At 39.2% G+C, this 16,500-nt stretch overlaps 2 protein-coding genes across 3 annotated transcripts in view; both read right to left on the bottom strand.

The window, feature by feature from the left end:
• The window catches only part of OGA (O-GlcNAcase), a 42,304-nt gene extending 40,299 nt beyond the window's left edge, over positions 1-2,005 (bottom strand). Inside the window, exon 1 of the mRNA XM_063307041.1 lies at positions 1,559-2,005. Coding sequence (XP_063163111.1) covers positions 1,559-1,784 — 226 coding nt within the window. The 5' untranslated portion in view covers positions 1,785-2,005. The remainder of the gene's footprint in view (positions 1-1,558) is intronic.
• Positions 2,006-8,596: 6,591 nt separating this feature from the next.
• The window catches only part of KCNIP2 (potassium voltage-gated channel interacting protein 2), a 134,069-nt gene continuing 126,165 nt past the window's right edge, over positions 8,597-16,500 (bottom strand). For both annotated transcript variants that reach the window (XM_063307039.1, XM_063307040.1), the window contains 6 exons: positions 15,685-15,754; positions 12,699-12,769; positions 11,953-12,060; positions 11,736-11,840; positions 11,237-11,299; positions 8,597-10,896 (listed from right to left, as the gene is read on the bottom strand). In XM_063307039.1, the coding sequence (XP_063163109.1) occupies positions 10,849-10,896; positions 11,237-11,299; positions 11,736-11,840; positions 11,953-12,060; positions 12,699-12,769; positions 15,685-15,754 (465 nt within the window). In that variant the 3' untranslated portion in view covers positions 8,597-10,848. The remainder of the gene's footprint in view (positions 10,897-11,236; positions 11,300-11,735; positions 11,841-11,952; positions 12,061-12,698; positions 12,770-15,684; positions 15,755-16,500) is intronic.

The following is a 16,500-nucleotide window of genomic DNA, read 5'->3' as shown; positions in this document are numbered from 1 at the left end:
TAACATGAAACGAAGTTAATAATTTTGTAACTTCTGACCTATATTTGAGCCTGAACATGCAGGGGTTACCCAAGGCCTGAAAAATACTTCAAGGGTTCCTCCAGGGTCAAAAGGTTGAGAAAGTCTGCTTTAGCACAAATGCAATCCATTAAGCATGATATATATTACAGCTTCAATTGCTTAATAATGGTAAGAGTTTTCAAAATAGTTTGAAATATACTGTGACAGATGTATTTACTGCACACTTGGAAATATCTGCTAATCATCTAAATTCTATTACCCCATTCCTGAAGTTTGCATAAGCAATTATTAAGATGCATCTTCTAAATCCTCCATATCATAATGACTGAACATAAGCTTATTTTTCATCTTCATATATCATTGCTTCTCTCTGTTCTGATACATATATTCTGCTACAGCAGGAGCCAATAAAGCAAATGGTTACTATGTGCGTGGAAAGAAAACCAATCCCAAGCGTGAATGATTTCCTTAGCTATATTTTTTTACACTCACTCCAGAATAGAAAATGCTACAATGCCTAAACAGAAATATTTCCTCAGTCTGCAGTAGTCAATTTTTGTAGGAAACTGTAATTCCAGTAATTATATAATATGGGCCTTTAATGTTAAAATAACCAATTATGTATATCACATATCAAATGAAAGCACCCTGAGTTAGTTATTTTAAAAATAATTTTATTGCTTTCAATGTATAGAAAAGATAAAAACCAAAGGTAACAATAAAAAATATATATACAGACATACACATATATTAGAATTCACAAATAAGAAAATCTCGGTATTTTTAATAACTGATTAAAACAAACACAGAACATTATTGGTCAGCCTTTGCTCAGTGCTGACAAAGGAAAAAAGTCTGTGAGAATGAGCAGATATAATCAAAGATTTTATATCAGGCCACACGGGCCATCATGGGGTGACCACAACTGTACCTATATCAAACATCTGTTTATTAGGTACCGTTAACAATACAGCCTAGTGGGACCAATCTGCTAAAACATTCCCAGAAAGTTTATAGCTCAGATAATTAATCTTCAGAGATAGATGATTCTTCTTGCTTGGTTGCAAATACCTCCGTAGTATTGTTCATCCAACACAGAGCCCCAACCCGAACCTCAGAAGCTGACAAAGTTTGGTTTAACATGATCACCAACATAACTGATCTGACCTATACTGCCGCAACATTTTTTAAAAAAACCTTATACACAAAAAGCGTTTCACAAACGATTCAATCTGTGACCCTGCTTTTCAAGACCTATTTTCACACCTGATATTATGTTAATCACCGGGTTTCTGCCCCACAAATTCACAGAAAGCGATCAAGTGAAACTGGGGAGAAAATGAACCAAGTTAACCTCCCTCCGCCGTCAGATTTTACTGCTAGGGCGGAGTCAGACGCTACACAAAGAGGTAAAGAGGAGGAAAGGCACCGCGGCAGGAGGGGGAGCAACGCTTTGTTCAATGGCGGGTCCTCTTTTTCAGTGCTCTTTATCGTGACCAGTCCCGGGTCCCTCCCGTTTCCGAGATCTCCCCATTACCTTCCACAACGCCGCAGAGGAATCGCCGTGCTCCCCCACTGCCCACAGCTCCGGCGCCACTCTCGGGAACCGTTTCTGGGCCCGAGGGGTCCGGTCTTGTAGGGGGCGACTCACTTCGGGGTGAGGAAACGGTCGTAGAACTAGGACCGGATGTGCCCTGAGGTTCCCCCCGGGTCTCAGCAACCATCCCGACCAGATCTGCTCCAGGACTACCGTCCGCCGCCATCGCCCTTCCCTGCACTTTAACCGGGATAGGCTGCGCTTGCGCGGAGAAAACCAGCCCCAACTGGTCCAAGCCGGAACCAACCGCTCTGCTCGCTTGATTGCCAACCGGGACCGCGGTTGCTGATCACGTGCAGCTCCACCTCCCTTCCTCCGCGCGCCAGCCAGAAACACCAAGTGAGAAGAAACCACTCAACACATCACTGGCTTAAGAGAACGAACGGACTAATTGTAAGGGTGGGGGAGAGTGACAGAAAAACCCTACAGCGCAGGCGTGAGGGGCTTGGAGACTGTTAACTGCGCATGCTTAACAGGGTCAGAGGAGGAGGGGCGCGCCTGTACGCACGCGCAAAAATTAAACGGCGATCTACTGCGCATGTGATCGGCGTTGGCTTCGTAGCAAGGCGTTATAGTGCATGCGTAGTTACTGTACAGATGCCGGCGGCGGGTACGGCCCAAGTGAGAAGGGAAATAAACAAAGTAACGGGTGCTAGAGCGCAAGCGCAGAATTGAAAGCGCGAAAAGGAATGGTAATTTTGTTTTAGCTAACGTTGCGCAAGAGGGTGGAGTCTTGTGTAGACCGAAAAGTTCAGCGGCTTCCTTCCGCCTGTTTCTCGTTCCATTGCGTATGTAAAGGAGAAGGAGGAGCTTTTCGTTCCTTATTTTGTTTCTGGGTTGCTGAGCAACACTGAGGGCGCGTAAGGGAGATGCTGCATTCCTTCAGCCATCTAACCTACAAGATAAAAACAAAATAACTCAGCAATACATACTAGAAAAGTTGTATTTGGCCGGTAAACCAGAAAGCATTCGATTGCCGTATTTCTAAACTGTAATAATCCTGTCCCAAACCTTGGAGAGTTATCGGCAGTCATGCAGCCCTGAGATAGAATGAGGCATTAATTTGGTTGGGTTGTTCAGTAATTTGCCCGCTTCTCATTTTCAGCGGAGAAGCTTGTCTTTCCAGTATCAGATGTATTGCCTGAATATATTACTTATTTTTTATACTTCTTCAAGCCGGAAAAAAATGTAAACCTTCCGACTCCAGCTCGACTGTTGGTAACCCCTGGGATGTTTTTGGCGACTTCGCAATTGCCGCCTTCCGTTATGTGTTTTTGGACCTCGCAAGCAAGCCGACAGTCCCGAGTTTCCTCACACGAGAGAAAGGGCAATGATGGTGAAATCTACGGCGGATTTGGTGGATTAGGAGGAACGAGGAGTGAATCTAGGATTTAATTAGTAGAACCGTACGAATGTAGCTAATTTAATACTGTCAATTTAATAATAGTTTTACAGCTAGAATGGCAAAATACTTGGCAACATTGATACTGTTTATTTACATCTGCAGTAGTTTTATATGGTTACCAAGATTAAATGGAGCAGGGGATACAAATGCTTTTAAATAAAATAAATATTACCCAGTGCCAAGTACTGATAATTATAGGATAGTAATTGGCAGAAAAAATAATGAAAATAACCAGTTGTGTTGAAAAATTGCTTGGAAGGATAAAGAACTGATGGGTAATCTGAAGATAATGTGGCATTGCTTTAATTTTTAAAAAAATCCAAGTTTGGTTGCTGTTTTGTTACAATTTGGGGTAATGCTTATGTTGAGTGTGTAGTATTGGATTCATGGATCCAAAGCTCTTCTCCATGTCCCCCACCTAAATTCATGCAACCCTTTTGTGACTTTGCAGAAGGTTCAGATTTCAGAACAGATTAAAAAAAATCAGGAGACTAATAGCATCTTTTCCAACTACCACATTTTATTAAAAGGCATAAGCTTTCATGAGCTGCATCTCACTTCATCAGATGCATAGTGCATCCTACATAATTTTGTAGGATTTAAATTTGTAGGTGGAAAAGTTAAATTTTTCTTCTTTGAAACTGGTACTTCTTTTCCAGTTCTGAAAAGGAAAATCGAAATAAACTATCTTTTCCTGGGTCCCTAGGATTGCAATCAAACAACTCCAGAGTATCAGATTTATGTGTTGTAGTTCTGAAAATAGAGCTGGCTATCAGTTCTTATAACAATGTAGGTTTCACCAGCTTGTGGGTTGACAGCATAGCTATTTTGTTGGCTGCATTCTCTGATTTTAACATTATACAAAACAAGAACTTGCATCCTATTTGTTTTTAGATATCTGTTAGAGAACTCTCATATTTCACTTCCTTTTTTAAACTTAGCAATTCCAATTGTTTGTATATGAAGGAAATATTACAGTATCACAAATTTTCTCATTCTAGGCTTCTTTGCTGATTGTCTATTACATTTTGTCATTTCTGCAAATTAGATCTGCTGAGATGAAAACAAAACACTTAGCAAGTAAGAAAGTGACGTGAGTCTTGTTGTCTCAAGAACACACACACTGCATTGTCAATCGGGAAAACTCCTGTTTTAACCACCATTTTGTCAATGTCAATTTTTTTTCCCTTGGACTTGCAGCATGGATAGGAAGGTCCAGTTGGCATATTGTCAAATAGTCTGGGCAACATGTTTGCAGTAGAAGCAGATATAGTACATTATTAATTATTGCTGTCATTGACAAAAATAAGCATCTTTCAAATTGCTTTAAAATTGAGCATCAATCAGCACTTGTCTTTTTCTTCTAGGAAGATGATTTCCCACATAAGAAATAAAATGCATGGCAACCTAGCAACATTTCTACTTTTGCTGACTATCGATTAAACAGGCATGGGGAAAGGATTACAGAAAGATATTTTCTATATCAGTCAATCCTAATTTGAGACCCTCATAATTGGTATTTTGAGAAATATACCCACATACACACCTATACATGAGCAATAGTTAGGGTATTGGACAGGGCCTGGGAAACCAATCTTCAGATTGCCGTGAAACTACTTACTGTAGATACCTTACATTGAATCAATCTCAGCCTAACCTACCTCATGGTATTGTAAAAATAAAACATGGTTTTGTGGCATGGAGAATTTAACAGAACCATGTATTCTGTCCTGAATTTCTAGGGGACAGCTGGGGTATAAATGTAAGAAAGAAAAAAATATTCTGATTCAGAAATTGTTTACCAGTACTTCAAAAGCCAAACAGATCATGGTAAGTTTTAGCAATTTAATTAGGTAAAACCCAAGCCAGCAAAATATTTCACAAAAATGGGATGTAAATGTACTTTTAAAGGAAATAAAAGGGTCAAAATTTATTAGAGGAAAAGAATCGTAGTTTGAACTGCACGGTTTATGCAGTTGAGATTCAATGCATAGAAAGTAAAATGACAATATTGAATGGTATTATGAAATAAAGTTTTACATCCTTTAATGAACTCTGACAAAAGGAAAATAGAAGCTATGGCTGTACAGTTTGCACATTTTTGTTATAGAAATCATATGTATATTTGCATAAGTTTATATAACGCATTTACTTAGGAAAACCTAGATATTCTGAGATGTTTTGAACCTAAATGTTTACTGTTTCTGCAGACAAATTGTGAGTGTGGTTATACCTGAACTGATAATGTCTAAAAGTACAAAATAGATCTCAGTTTCATCAGGCATTAGATATATTCTACTTATGGCTATAATTGGCAGCATTACTGTACAAAGCAAAATATAGTTAGGACCTATTAGCATCTAATTTGGAGAACCAGAAGTTTCACTAGTCAGAAGAATCAGAATCAGGTATTGAAATAGCTACTTATTCCCCCCAAAAGGGAAAAGGGAACAATCAATACAGCCAACGAGTTTTAAAGAGATTGTATATAGAATCTGTAAAATTGATTATAATGTATTGTGCTGTACTTTTGAAAGCAGACTTTAGATGGAAATTTTATTAGAAAATCTCATGACTGTATATTGAAATGAGCCAAGGCAGAAGTAACCATGGTTCAATGGAAGGGACACTGAAGAGTAAAAGGGAAGAGCATATATTCCATTTGAAGCACATAATATCCCAAAACTCATTGTGAAAAGAACATAGCAAACTGTAGCAGAGGCCATGATGTTTGTGCATAGCCATTGGGGGTGCATTTTATTGTCATATCTGATTGTTATACAAAATATACACAGATGAAAATGCAAAGCTGATAGCAGAGTTTGTGCAGTGGAATTAGGCTGCTTGGCCCCCATTACTGATTGTAATGACAGCACTGGTAGAAGGAAGCAGCTGGTATAAGAGTAAGGAAGGAACAGTCAACAGCATCATCACTCCCCAACTTCCAGAACTGAATATAGCCCACACATGTACTTAACATCTGCTCAAGGCATACTGTAATTGCAATAATCAGTAAATAGGATGGAGACATATTGAACCAATATGTCAGGATGAAAGATAGAATAGAGCAGGCTTTTCCAAACTAACCTCTCCAGATGTGTTGAACTATCAATCCTATCATCCCTGTCTAGTCCAGTGGACTGCTGACTGGTAATGATAAGACTTGAACATATCTGGAGGCACCAAGTTAGGAAGGAATTATATAGGTTTTGCAGAGTTAAGTTATGAACCAAGTCAAGCCAATGTGGGAGGAAAAATAGCAAATGTAATGTCAAATGAGAAGAGCACATGACATCATGTTTTATAGAATAATTGGTTCAAGTCATAATCTCTAAAGCAAACTGAAACTCTCACTTTACCCATAAACATGCATTACAGGAGTGACAGTGGGTAAATTCATAAATTGTACCATCTGTAATTGTGAAAACCTACTTTAATTGGATGTTAGAAAGACAATCTGCATTCAAACTGAAATTTTATATATAGCCTAAGACACTATTTTCAAATGTAAAATACCCTTGCATGGGGAATTGCTTCCTCAGGGGATAGAAGCCCTTATTTTACATGATGGTAAAAGATCTGGGTTGACTAGAGTTCATTGTGATGAGAAAATTTATGTGGAGTTCCTTATCTGCTCCCAGGATAATTTCCCACGGGTCTAAAATTGCATCTGAATTAAGAGAAAATAGAGTAATGAGTTCACCTGTGCATGCAATAAACTGTGATGATGCCAAAATGATGACAGGTGCATAGTGGCATCATCACATAAATATTGCAATTATGTACTTAAGGTCCAATATCTGACACAAGTAAGTAAGTTGTGGCATTTGCATTATGACATCACAATGCACATTTCATTTCCCCCTCTCCATCTATGAATGAGATACATATGTTAAGAGTCCAGATTTGTTTTTAGTAATTTCCTTGCGAGTGGGAAAATATCTTCTGCTGAGTTGATAGAGAAGGCAAGACTATAATGGGTTGGATGGGGAATTGGGCTTTATATGTATTGGCCATCTTGAGTGCTTATGAATAAAAAGTATATTCTAGTTTAGGCAAAATAAACCAACTATTCTGATGATAGTATTATAAGGGAATGATACATAGCAGCCATGCTTCTACCTATCTTGGTTGAGGAATTCCTCTCACACAAATGTCGGTTGGCTGTTATACTGAAAACTCTTCTGTGGGAACAACCAGAAAACCTATTCATCTGATTTTGCCCCAGCTATATTTATCAGCACCAATTTAAATATCCTGCCCCCTACATGGCATTTCTCCATGTTAAGCATGGAGCATAAAATGTAAATTTCCCCCATGCTGTGCTGTGCTGTGCTGAGCTTCTATACCACAGCAAGACATTTCTGTCAATAGCAGTATGGTAAGCCTATGTACGATGGTAATATGTTGCACATGTTAAGCTGAATGGCCACTAGACAGAACCAGCTATTTCCAATGGCATCACATACCAATTATAGCAACATATATCTCTTTAGGCAACTGTTGTACGGAGAAATTAGAGACTAGTAAGGCAATACCAATTATTTTGGCTGACCTGAGTGGCCATTGGTGATAGTCTGGGGACTGAAGGGATTTTTTTTAATCCCTTCATCTGAAGTGAGTTGAACAGAAGTGTTGAAGGAGATTGCAGAAATGAAGAATGGAAGCTAAGAAAATGTGTGGTAAGCAGAACAGAGTTTCTTGGATGAAACACATGAGAAAATAACAATATTAAGAAACTGCTTCTTTGAAGAAAATCCCTGTGTGGCAGGAATGTTCTTGAGGAGAATTAAAGTAAGGTGGGACGAGTTACATTCATTTGGAGGCACAGGTGGAAGTATATATATGCCAAAGTAAATTAACCTTTAAAATTATGGAATATTTTATTTAGTCCCACATAAAATAAAACATCTAACGGGTGATACTGAACTTGCCCCAGTCTCCAGAACTACATTCCAGTGATCCTTCACAATATACATAAAAAGGGATCTAAAAATGATGGCATAATGGATTAGCAAAATGTAAAATAGTAGTCTCATGAAGGGGAAGAGCCATATCTGGGCTACAGTGCACGTGGGAGTCTATTTGCATAGCTAATAAATCCTGAGCCAGCCTGTTCCATTTCTAGACTCAATCCAATATTTTCTGCACTTCTGTTGGAGTCCTGAAATATTTATTCCGCTTGCAGTTCCTACAGTAGAAATCCTTGGAGCTTGCTTTGTGTGACAAAATACCTTAATGCTTACTAAGAGCTGAAAAAAAAATTCTGAAACTAAAAAAAGGAACATCAGAAGTTACCAGGGCTGGTTATTAAGAGGAAATAACAGAGCAGAGTATAATTCAGACTGCCATTAAAGAAGAAACATGGATTAAACTTAATATTTGTGTATTAGAACAAGCTGTTTATTTCAAGGGAGTTAAGTTGAAAAATAGTCATCTGTGCCATCTAGATTTTAGCTGTTGCATCCTTCCCATCCTAGCGCCTTTCATATGTATTAAGATTGCAACTTCTATAATTTGGCCATGCTGCCTGGGAGTTCTTAAGAGCCACAGTCATAACACTTCTGCAGGCTGGGGAATGTTATCATGTCTATTTCATTAGATTTTTACTTGATCTCTTGAATTTATTTATTTATTTATTAAATTTATAAAGCGTCCATCATATTATAAAAGTGACTCCGGGAGGCTTACAAATAAGCATGCAACAGTATTTCCCCAAATGCTATTTTCAGATGTATCATAGCCCAGCCAATTTGTGGACATCATTTTGGGGAAAGGCTAATATATAGCAGTAACACTTAGCATATTTTGGTATCTTCTTTGTTACCTTTGGCTTTGCCTATGTTAGAATTTTTACGGTTGCTGCTTGTTTTCTTTCTGAATTTAAATAACAAAGCCTGCCTATTTTCCTATTATCTCTTGTCTTGATTCAATATAATATCTTCAGTACTTCATTCTCTCCTGCTGGGCATCTTCCCTCCAGTCTATTTAGGATGTCTCAAGTAGTCTCATCTCTTGTCACATTACGTTTCCCCTTAAATTGACCCTTTCAATGTTGTATTCAATGTTAAGGTTCTACTCTTTCCTCATATTTTTATTCCAGACTGTTTCTCTTCCTATTTTACTGAGTTTCCATATTACTCCTGAGTTTACACAGCTTCTCTATCATCAGCACCCTTGGAGTTATTTTTATTTTTACTTAAACCCTTAAAAAGGCTTTGCTCTTTTCAGCAAAGTGTTTTTAAATGATCCGAGTTTTATCCACTAATACTGATTTTTTCCTAGTGCATCCCCATTACTGTCTATTTACTGTGATTACTGTGTGCTTCCTTGTTGTGCCTATTTAGCACTGCTGCACTGCTGTTATGTTCTATACAGAACCTGGCACTCCCTTGGAGCAAAGCATGGTCTGAAGTTGCTCATCATTCATAATGCTTTGGCTACTGAAGGCCCAAAGGCTGTTTTATCACGGTAATACTGTAGTAACAAAACCAACAAACAAAATCACAGAAATAGCACTCTGCAAATGCTAAGGGAAAGTTCCTTTGCAGAAAAAGGAGATTGTTGGCACAGGAAAGGAACAGCCAGTTATATCTCCCCCTATTTTCTCCTACTCCTCTCATGTGGTCCCTCTTCCACCCCAATAATACTTCTGTTTGTAATCTGTCTATACACATAATTCAAAGACAAGGCACAAGGTTGAATTCTGCCCTGACTAATGCCACAAGAGCCCAGAGCCCTCACACATGGATATTACCATGGCATTAAGCATATTGCTACCCAAAACCCTTAGCTGGTCCCTTCGTTTCTCATTCAAGGATGCTGGCACTCTTGGTCCTTCTGTACAGTATCTAGCTGTAGAAAGTAACTAATGGTAATATATCATCATCTGGAGCCGCATGGAAACACATCCATTGAGGCCATGTAGAAAGAGATTTAGATTCCATTCTAACCTAAATATTTCCGCTTGGTAGGTTTCCCTGTTTCTAGTTCTGTTTTCACCTTATTTACTAAGACAGGGAGCAGTGAAAATCTTTGACCCAATTATTCAGCTGAGCACTCTTTCTCTGAATAGCAATCCCAACATAATTCATAACTTATCTCCTGATTTCTAAACAGAAGTTAATTGTTCTTTTGCACCTAGGCCTTGAGTGATACAAAGTACCCACTCTTTTTCTGTGGATGCAAACAAAAGAATTCTCAAAACAAAATAGCATTCTTCTGCAGTTTTCTCCAGAATAGCTAAGAGTTCAGTTGAATGTAGCAGCAGAACTGCAAGATATCTTGACACTGAAAAATATTGCCTCCACTTGCTGGAAGCATTGGAATATTACTCCATGTGCTGTGAGAATCTTGGTGCAGATCAGATGGACTCCCTTCATTGTAGGTAAGAGTACATTTATAAGAGTTCTTAGCAATTGATGCTTACATTGCCATTTGAGAGTGTAAAAGCCCTAATGAGGGATCATAGGGTTGCTGTGATTTGAGAAGTCCTTAGGATAAGCACATTATATAGTGATAGGTCAGTGCAGTTTTTGGGGAGGCAACAAGTTGATTCATTTTGTAGTTAATTTCCCAGAACAAGTGCTTGTAAATTCTAGGACACACTCCTTGCTTAGCCTTATCCAATCCAGACAAAGACTCCCACTTGATTCCCATTGTAGGGGCTCCCCCATCCCACCCCAGTTGGATCTTGAATACATGAGGATTGTCTCCACAAAATGGGACTGCTTTGTCCATGCAGCCAAGGGAAGAGTGCCTCAGGATACGCCAAGGAGAGAAGCCCTGGTGTGTATGTGATGGTCTTGGCTCCAGGTGTGGTCAGCTAGATCACATTGTCAAAAAGCTTCATGGAACTCATGATGTTTTCATCCTGCCAGAGAAAAGATGGCATCAAGGCCTTAGAAAAAGGGGAAATTAAGAAGGTGTAGCTTTACCGTTACTAAAAATGATGTTTCAGCTCTCTTTCCCCACAACCTGCCTTGGACAAAAGGATATTTTCCAATCTCTTCTTCACCCCATTTCCCTAATTGCACCACAATAATAGTAATATGAATCCAGTACCAGTAGTGAAATATGACATCCTGATCTAACTGATCTGATGGTGGTGATAAAAAGTTCTCATCTGTAGAGCAAAGAGTAGGACTCGCTGTGCACTTTTTCCTTATTTGCTGCTATAAAGAATTACAATGCCAGGAGGACACTGGTGTTACCTTCTGACAGGACTCAATGAATTCATCAATAGTCACCACACCATCTCTGTTGCGATCCATTTTCTGAAATGGAAATGGAAATTGAAGAAGAAGCAAAGTAGTTTCCTAGGAGGATCTTCAGATGCAGAGAAATGCCCTATAATGTCTAAACTCAACACCTATCTCCAGCCCAAAGACAGCTGGTCTGGTGACGTGTCTGTGGTTTGAAAAGCACTTCCAGTAGAAAATGGCTCTATATCTCCTTAATACCATTTTGAAAGTATTGAAGGAGATAGAAATAAATTGAGTTGTAAAGTTCATAAACATAATTATAGGAATTATACTATGGGCAGGGCTACATTGAAGGAACCAAAAGGAAAAGGAAAAGTATGAAGACGAAGACTTTGTCCCCCCCCTCAAACCTGGACCAAAATAATTCATACTTTGGACCATGAAAAGGTTTTCACAGGTGAAGTGAGTGCGGGATACTGATATAGAAATATCCTGATACTAGACTTACCTGGAAAAAATTTTCCACGTGCTCCTGGGGTGCTTCTTCCCTCATGGCTGGATAAGTGTACTTGCCCATCATGTCATAAATGGATTTCATTATATCCAACATTTCCTGAAAGTTAAAACACAGAATTATTAGCCAAACGTGGGCCAGAGGATTGTCACTGAAGCAGATTCAGCAAAGTTCATCATCTGGCCCTACTGACTTCCCCTTCTGTCTGTACCTCTTTGGTGATACAGCCATCTTTGTTCAGATCATAGAGATTGAAGGCCCAACTGAGCCGATCATCTATAGTGCCACGGAGAATAATGGACAAGCCAGCCACAAAGTCCTGCAGGAGAGACAAGGAAGTGATGAAATACAGCCTAAGCGCCACTGCAGCTACAATATATGTTGCAGGAATGTAGGGTAGATCCAGTGGCTACAAACTGCTAGATTCCATTCATGGCTTCCTTAGAGAAGAACATTCTGGTGGAGATACAATTGCTCAATATTCAGTAGTTTAATACTTATAACATGGGTATGGACAATTATATACAATATCTTCTATAATTAGAATTGCTGGAAATCTAGCACATTTTCTTGTCCTGTGATAAACAAATATGTATTCTGTCATTTGTTAAACCCTGAGGCACAGAAATACAGATTCTGTTACTACCAGCAGGTGGCCTCAATGATTAGTTGAATGGCAAGATTCAAAATGAAAGTACAGAAGTATGTATTCCTTTAAAAGTTTTTCTAACTGTAGACATGGTCATGGTATTTATTTGAACACATAACATTCCTGGAAGCCAAAGTGACATCCACCAGCAGTTGGGTGTCACCATGGTGACATGGGCAGCCATATAAAAATATGTAAATAAATGCATAATAAACAAGAGTAGGTAGAATTGTTTTTATTCTGTAGTTTCCCCAGAGAACTTTGAGTTATAGGAACTCATATATAAAAATAAGTACATAGAATCTTACCTCAAAACTGACAGAGCCATCGTGGTCAGTATCAAATGCGTTGAAAAGAAAAGTCGCATATGTACTAGAATCTAAAAACATACATCAAACCAAGTAAGAGGAAGTACCATATATGCATATTTTAGCCGATTTTATCAAATTATTTGACTGTCTGGAAACAATTAGAGAAAACAGCTAAACTGCAACTTTTCTGAAGTTGTAGAAGCCGTAACATGATGTCTCACTCTTAGATACAAAGGATATACTATTTCAACATTTATCCCCCACCTTTGTATATGCAAGGGAGTGTACTAATACAAATACATGCCAAATTAAGAACAGTTCTAGTAATAATCAGGGAGCAGTAGCAAAACAGCACTATTAAAACTGTATCAACAACCAATGTACCATCCTGTTGTTTCACTTTCTGTGAAAGTAGTTGAGAGAGCCATGCAATATAGTGTACTACCTTTTATACACCAGAGAGGAAGCCTACAGAAAAGGTACAAAGGCCACAACTAGTGATCTTCCAATGCAATGGCTGAAAGTTCCACCACATAACTTCTGGTTATGTGGTGGAACTCCATTAGAATTGAGAACACAGTATTTTAAGAATAATTGAAACACCTTAAGTCCCTCAATTTCCAAATATGGATCAATAGTTATGCCAGCCTAGAACTGGCATAATAAATGCCCTTTATTAAGGGAAAGTTAAAGGGGAAGGGAATAAAGCCTCTAGTTATGGCACGCCTTCAGGGTTTGGGGATAGTATAGCAAGCACCACTTTCACAAAATTGTTCATAATCATGCAGTTTGGTTTCAAAACAAAGCCTAGGGCCGCCCTTGAGCACCATCCAGAAATTGTGACTGGTCCAGAATGGAGTGTTATGTGCAGTTATGGGTGCACTACTACTTCATGAGCTAGACTGGCTCCCAATAGGCTTCTGGATGCCATTCAGTGTGCTGTTTATTACCTATAAAGCCCTACATGGCACGGGGCATTAGCCCAATTAGGTAGACCAGACCAGGAAATCAACTCTATATGAAGGCTAAAACTACTTTTATTGAGATTGACTATAATAACAGAATCTTGCAAGTCTCATTTTATTCCTTCTCCTCCTCATAGTTCAGTAAATTAGGATATGTCTGAGTTGCTTCAAACTGTTGTCTGAACATTCTGGACTTAAGAAATGCTTCAGCACCTTTTGCCTAGGTAATGGTTCCTTCATATCTCTGTTAAGGTCATTTTCCTTACTCTCTGCACGTGGTCAGGTTATTTGCAGGACCATTTGCCTTTGACAATTTCTGCCCATCCCACCCATTCTCACAGGATGGGCATGCTCCAGATCCTCTCTCTGAGGCAATGTCATCTGTTGGGATCTAGGAGTTGTGCCTGTTCTGTGGCAGTGTCTGCCCTTTGAAATGATCCCCTCCCTCTGAGATTAGGATGGCCCAAACACTGTTAGCCTTCCAGAAAGCTTTTAAAAACCTGGTTTCTGTCCCAGATATTAGGCCAGGATGATTGATGAACCTGCCTTCTGGAGGTGGAGTGTGTGCTTGGTTGCCCCTAACTGTCATGTTCACTGATTCAATGTAGTTTATACATGGTAACGTTTCACATGCCATGGTGCTGACGCGCGTTTCTGTTTGGGAGGGAGCTGCTGTGTAACCTTGTACCTCTGTATGTGAAATCAGTACAATGGAATGTGTTTGGGTTATGTTATCTGTTCAAGGCCTTTTCCCGCGGACCATCAGAAACCGTTAGGAGCACCTGGGATTGTGAACTTGAGAAGATTCTACGGGGGGAGGGATTTCATTTGCACCAAGGGTTTTTAGTTTGAATTTGACGCGCTTTTATCATTCTCAGCTTTCTCTGTGATCCTGCATACTATTCTTTAATAAATCAGATATCTTTGAATTCCTGCTCATGAGTCTGATGGTGTTTTAGAATAGGCAACCATTACACTAACACTATATTGTCTGATATATTATTTATAGATAACATACAATTCTGTATGGTTTATTACCTGTAATTGTTGTTTGTTTGGTTTATATTTGATATACACTATCCGGAGTCATGATTAAATGTGTTGAACAACTATATGCATCTTCTAAATAAATAAAATATCCTTTTAACATCAGGCAAAGAAAGTGGTCACATTTAAAAGGGCCACAGATGTCTGGACAACAGCCAGTATTCCTCTGATGTATGATCCAATGAATAGTGTTCACATTTTTTTACTTTGTGTTTGTTGGAAATCCTGGCAAATCCAGCATGCCTCATTTGCATGTGAATTAGCATGTAAATTAAGTTGTCCCACAATGCAACTCTGAGGAAGCTGTTTGTTGCCACTCCCACTTCCTTTCCCTCTCTTCCTTCTTCTCCATCAGAAGCAAGCACACGGATGTGTGCTGCTCTCCTCCATTCTGGGCACCATGTGGTGGGCCTGGAATTCCCCTTTCTTCCATGCAGCTCTTGGCAGCTGTAGGGCTGAGAGTTTAGGGCAAACTAGTATTTAGAAAGAAAAGAAGAACAAAGGAACTTCATCTTTTCCACCAAGATGGATGTAACACAAGCAACAATAAAGTCAGTAAGAAACTCTTTTTTACTTATCTTAACCTAATCTGTCTAAGCATGTGATTCTTTATGCTTGGGAGGGCTGAGTGTGTAAGATCCATAACCTGTGTTTCTCTGGCATGCTCACTGAAGTTATCTAAGATAATTTTATTTTTCTCTGCCAGCTTCTCAGCTGTGTTATAAGCTCTGCTCCATTTTAGTGGTTCTAGCAGGCCACTAAATTGGCTTCAGTGTTTATCCTGTGAGGGAAGGTAGAGGATTATTCCAAGGGTATATGTTTGGCACTGAAGGTAAGGAAACTATAACTAGCTGAGGATGTAAAGTCTCTTATGCAAATATCCCCTTTTATTTCCAACAACAGCCAGGCTACTGGCCTTACCTGGCCTTGCAACATTTCCAAAATATTAGCTCTCCTGATGAAGGACTTACCTCCTTGTGGGAAGAACTGTGAGTAGATCTGTTTGAAGCTTTCTTCATTAACAATCCCACTAGGGCATTCCTGTCAAATAGAAAAGTGTACATTGTTCAGTAGTTGGAATAGCTAATCTACAATATCCCAGGTGTGGCATGTAGTGTAATCAGTGAAAGCTTTGAGAAGCTGACTTTAGTTTCCCCATGAAACTAATAACAGAAAGAATTCTCTCCTTTTGGAGAACTTGTATACTAGTTATCTCCTGGGGTATTTGCAGTGGAAAAACTGGGAAGACCAAAATAATGGCAACAGGTACAGCAACCAGCCTTAGAACTGGCAATGAAGATACTGAAGTAGGGGATAGCTGGTGCCTTTTAGGATCAACTATCAACAGCAAAGGACCCAGCAGTCAAGAAATATGCTGCAGACTAGCATTTGGTAGGATAGCAATGAAGGTTTGAAATTTGTTTTGTTTTGTTTTTTGGTGCCTTCAAGTCAATGTTGACTCCTGGTGACTGCCTGGACAAGCCCCTACAGTTTTTTTGGCAAGATTTCAGAAGTGATTTGCCATTGCCTACTCCCTAGGGCTGAGAGAGAGTGACTGGCCCAATGTCACTCAGCTGGCTTCATGCCTAAGGTGGGACTAGAACTCACAGTCTGTCAGTTTCTAGCCTGATGCCTTAACCAAACTGGCTCTCAAACTCAGGATAGCAACAAAGGCTTGAGAAAGATATTTAAATGCTGTGATATGTCTATACCTACAAAAATTAGAATTGTGCACACAAAGCTTTTCCCTGTGAAACTCTATGAAGGCAAAAGTTGGACTTTGAAGA

The sequence above is a fragment of the Candoia aspera genome, chromosome 6 (assembly GCF_035149785.1).
Source record: "Candoia aspera isolate rCanAsp1 chromosome 6, rCanAsp1.hap2, whole genome shotgun sequence".
Classification (NCBI taxonomy): domain Eukaryota; kingdom Metazoa; phylum Chordata; class Lepidosauria; order Squamata; family Boidae; genus Candoia; species Candoia aspera.
This window is presented reverse-complemented; position numbering and strand designations above follow the sequence as displayed.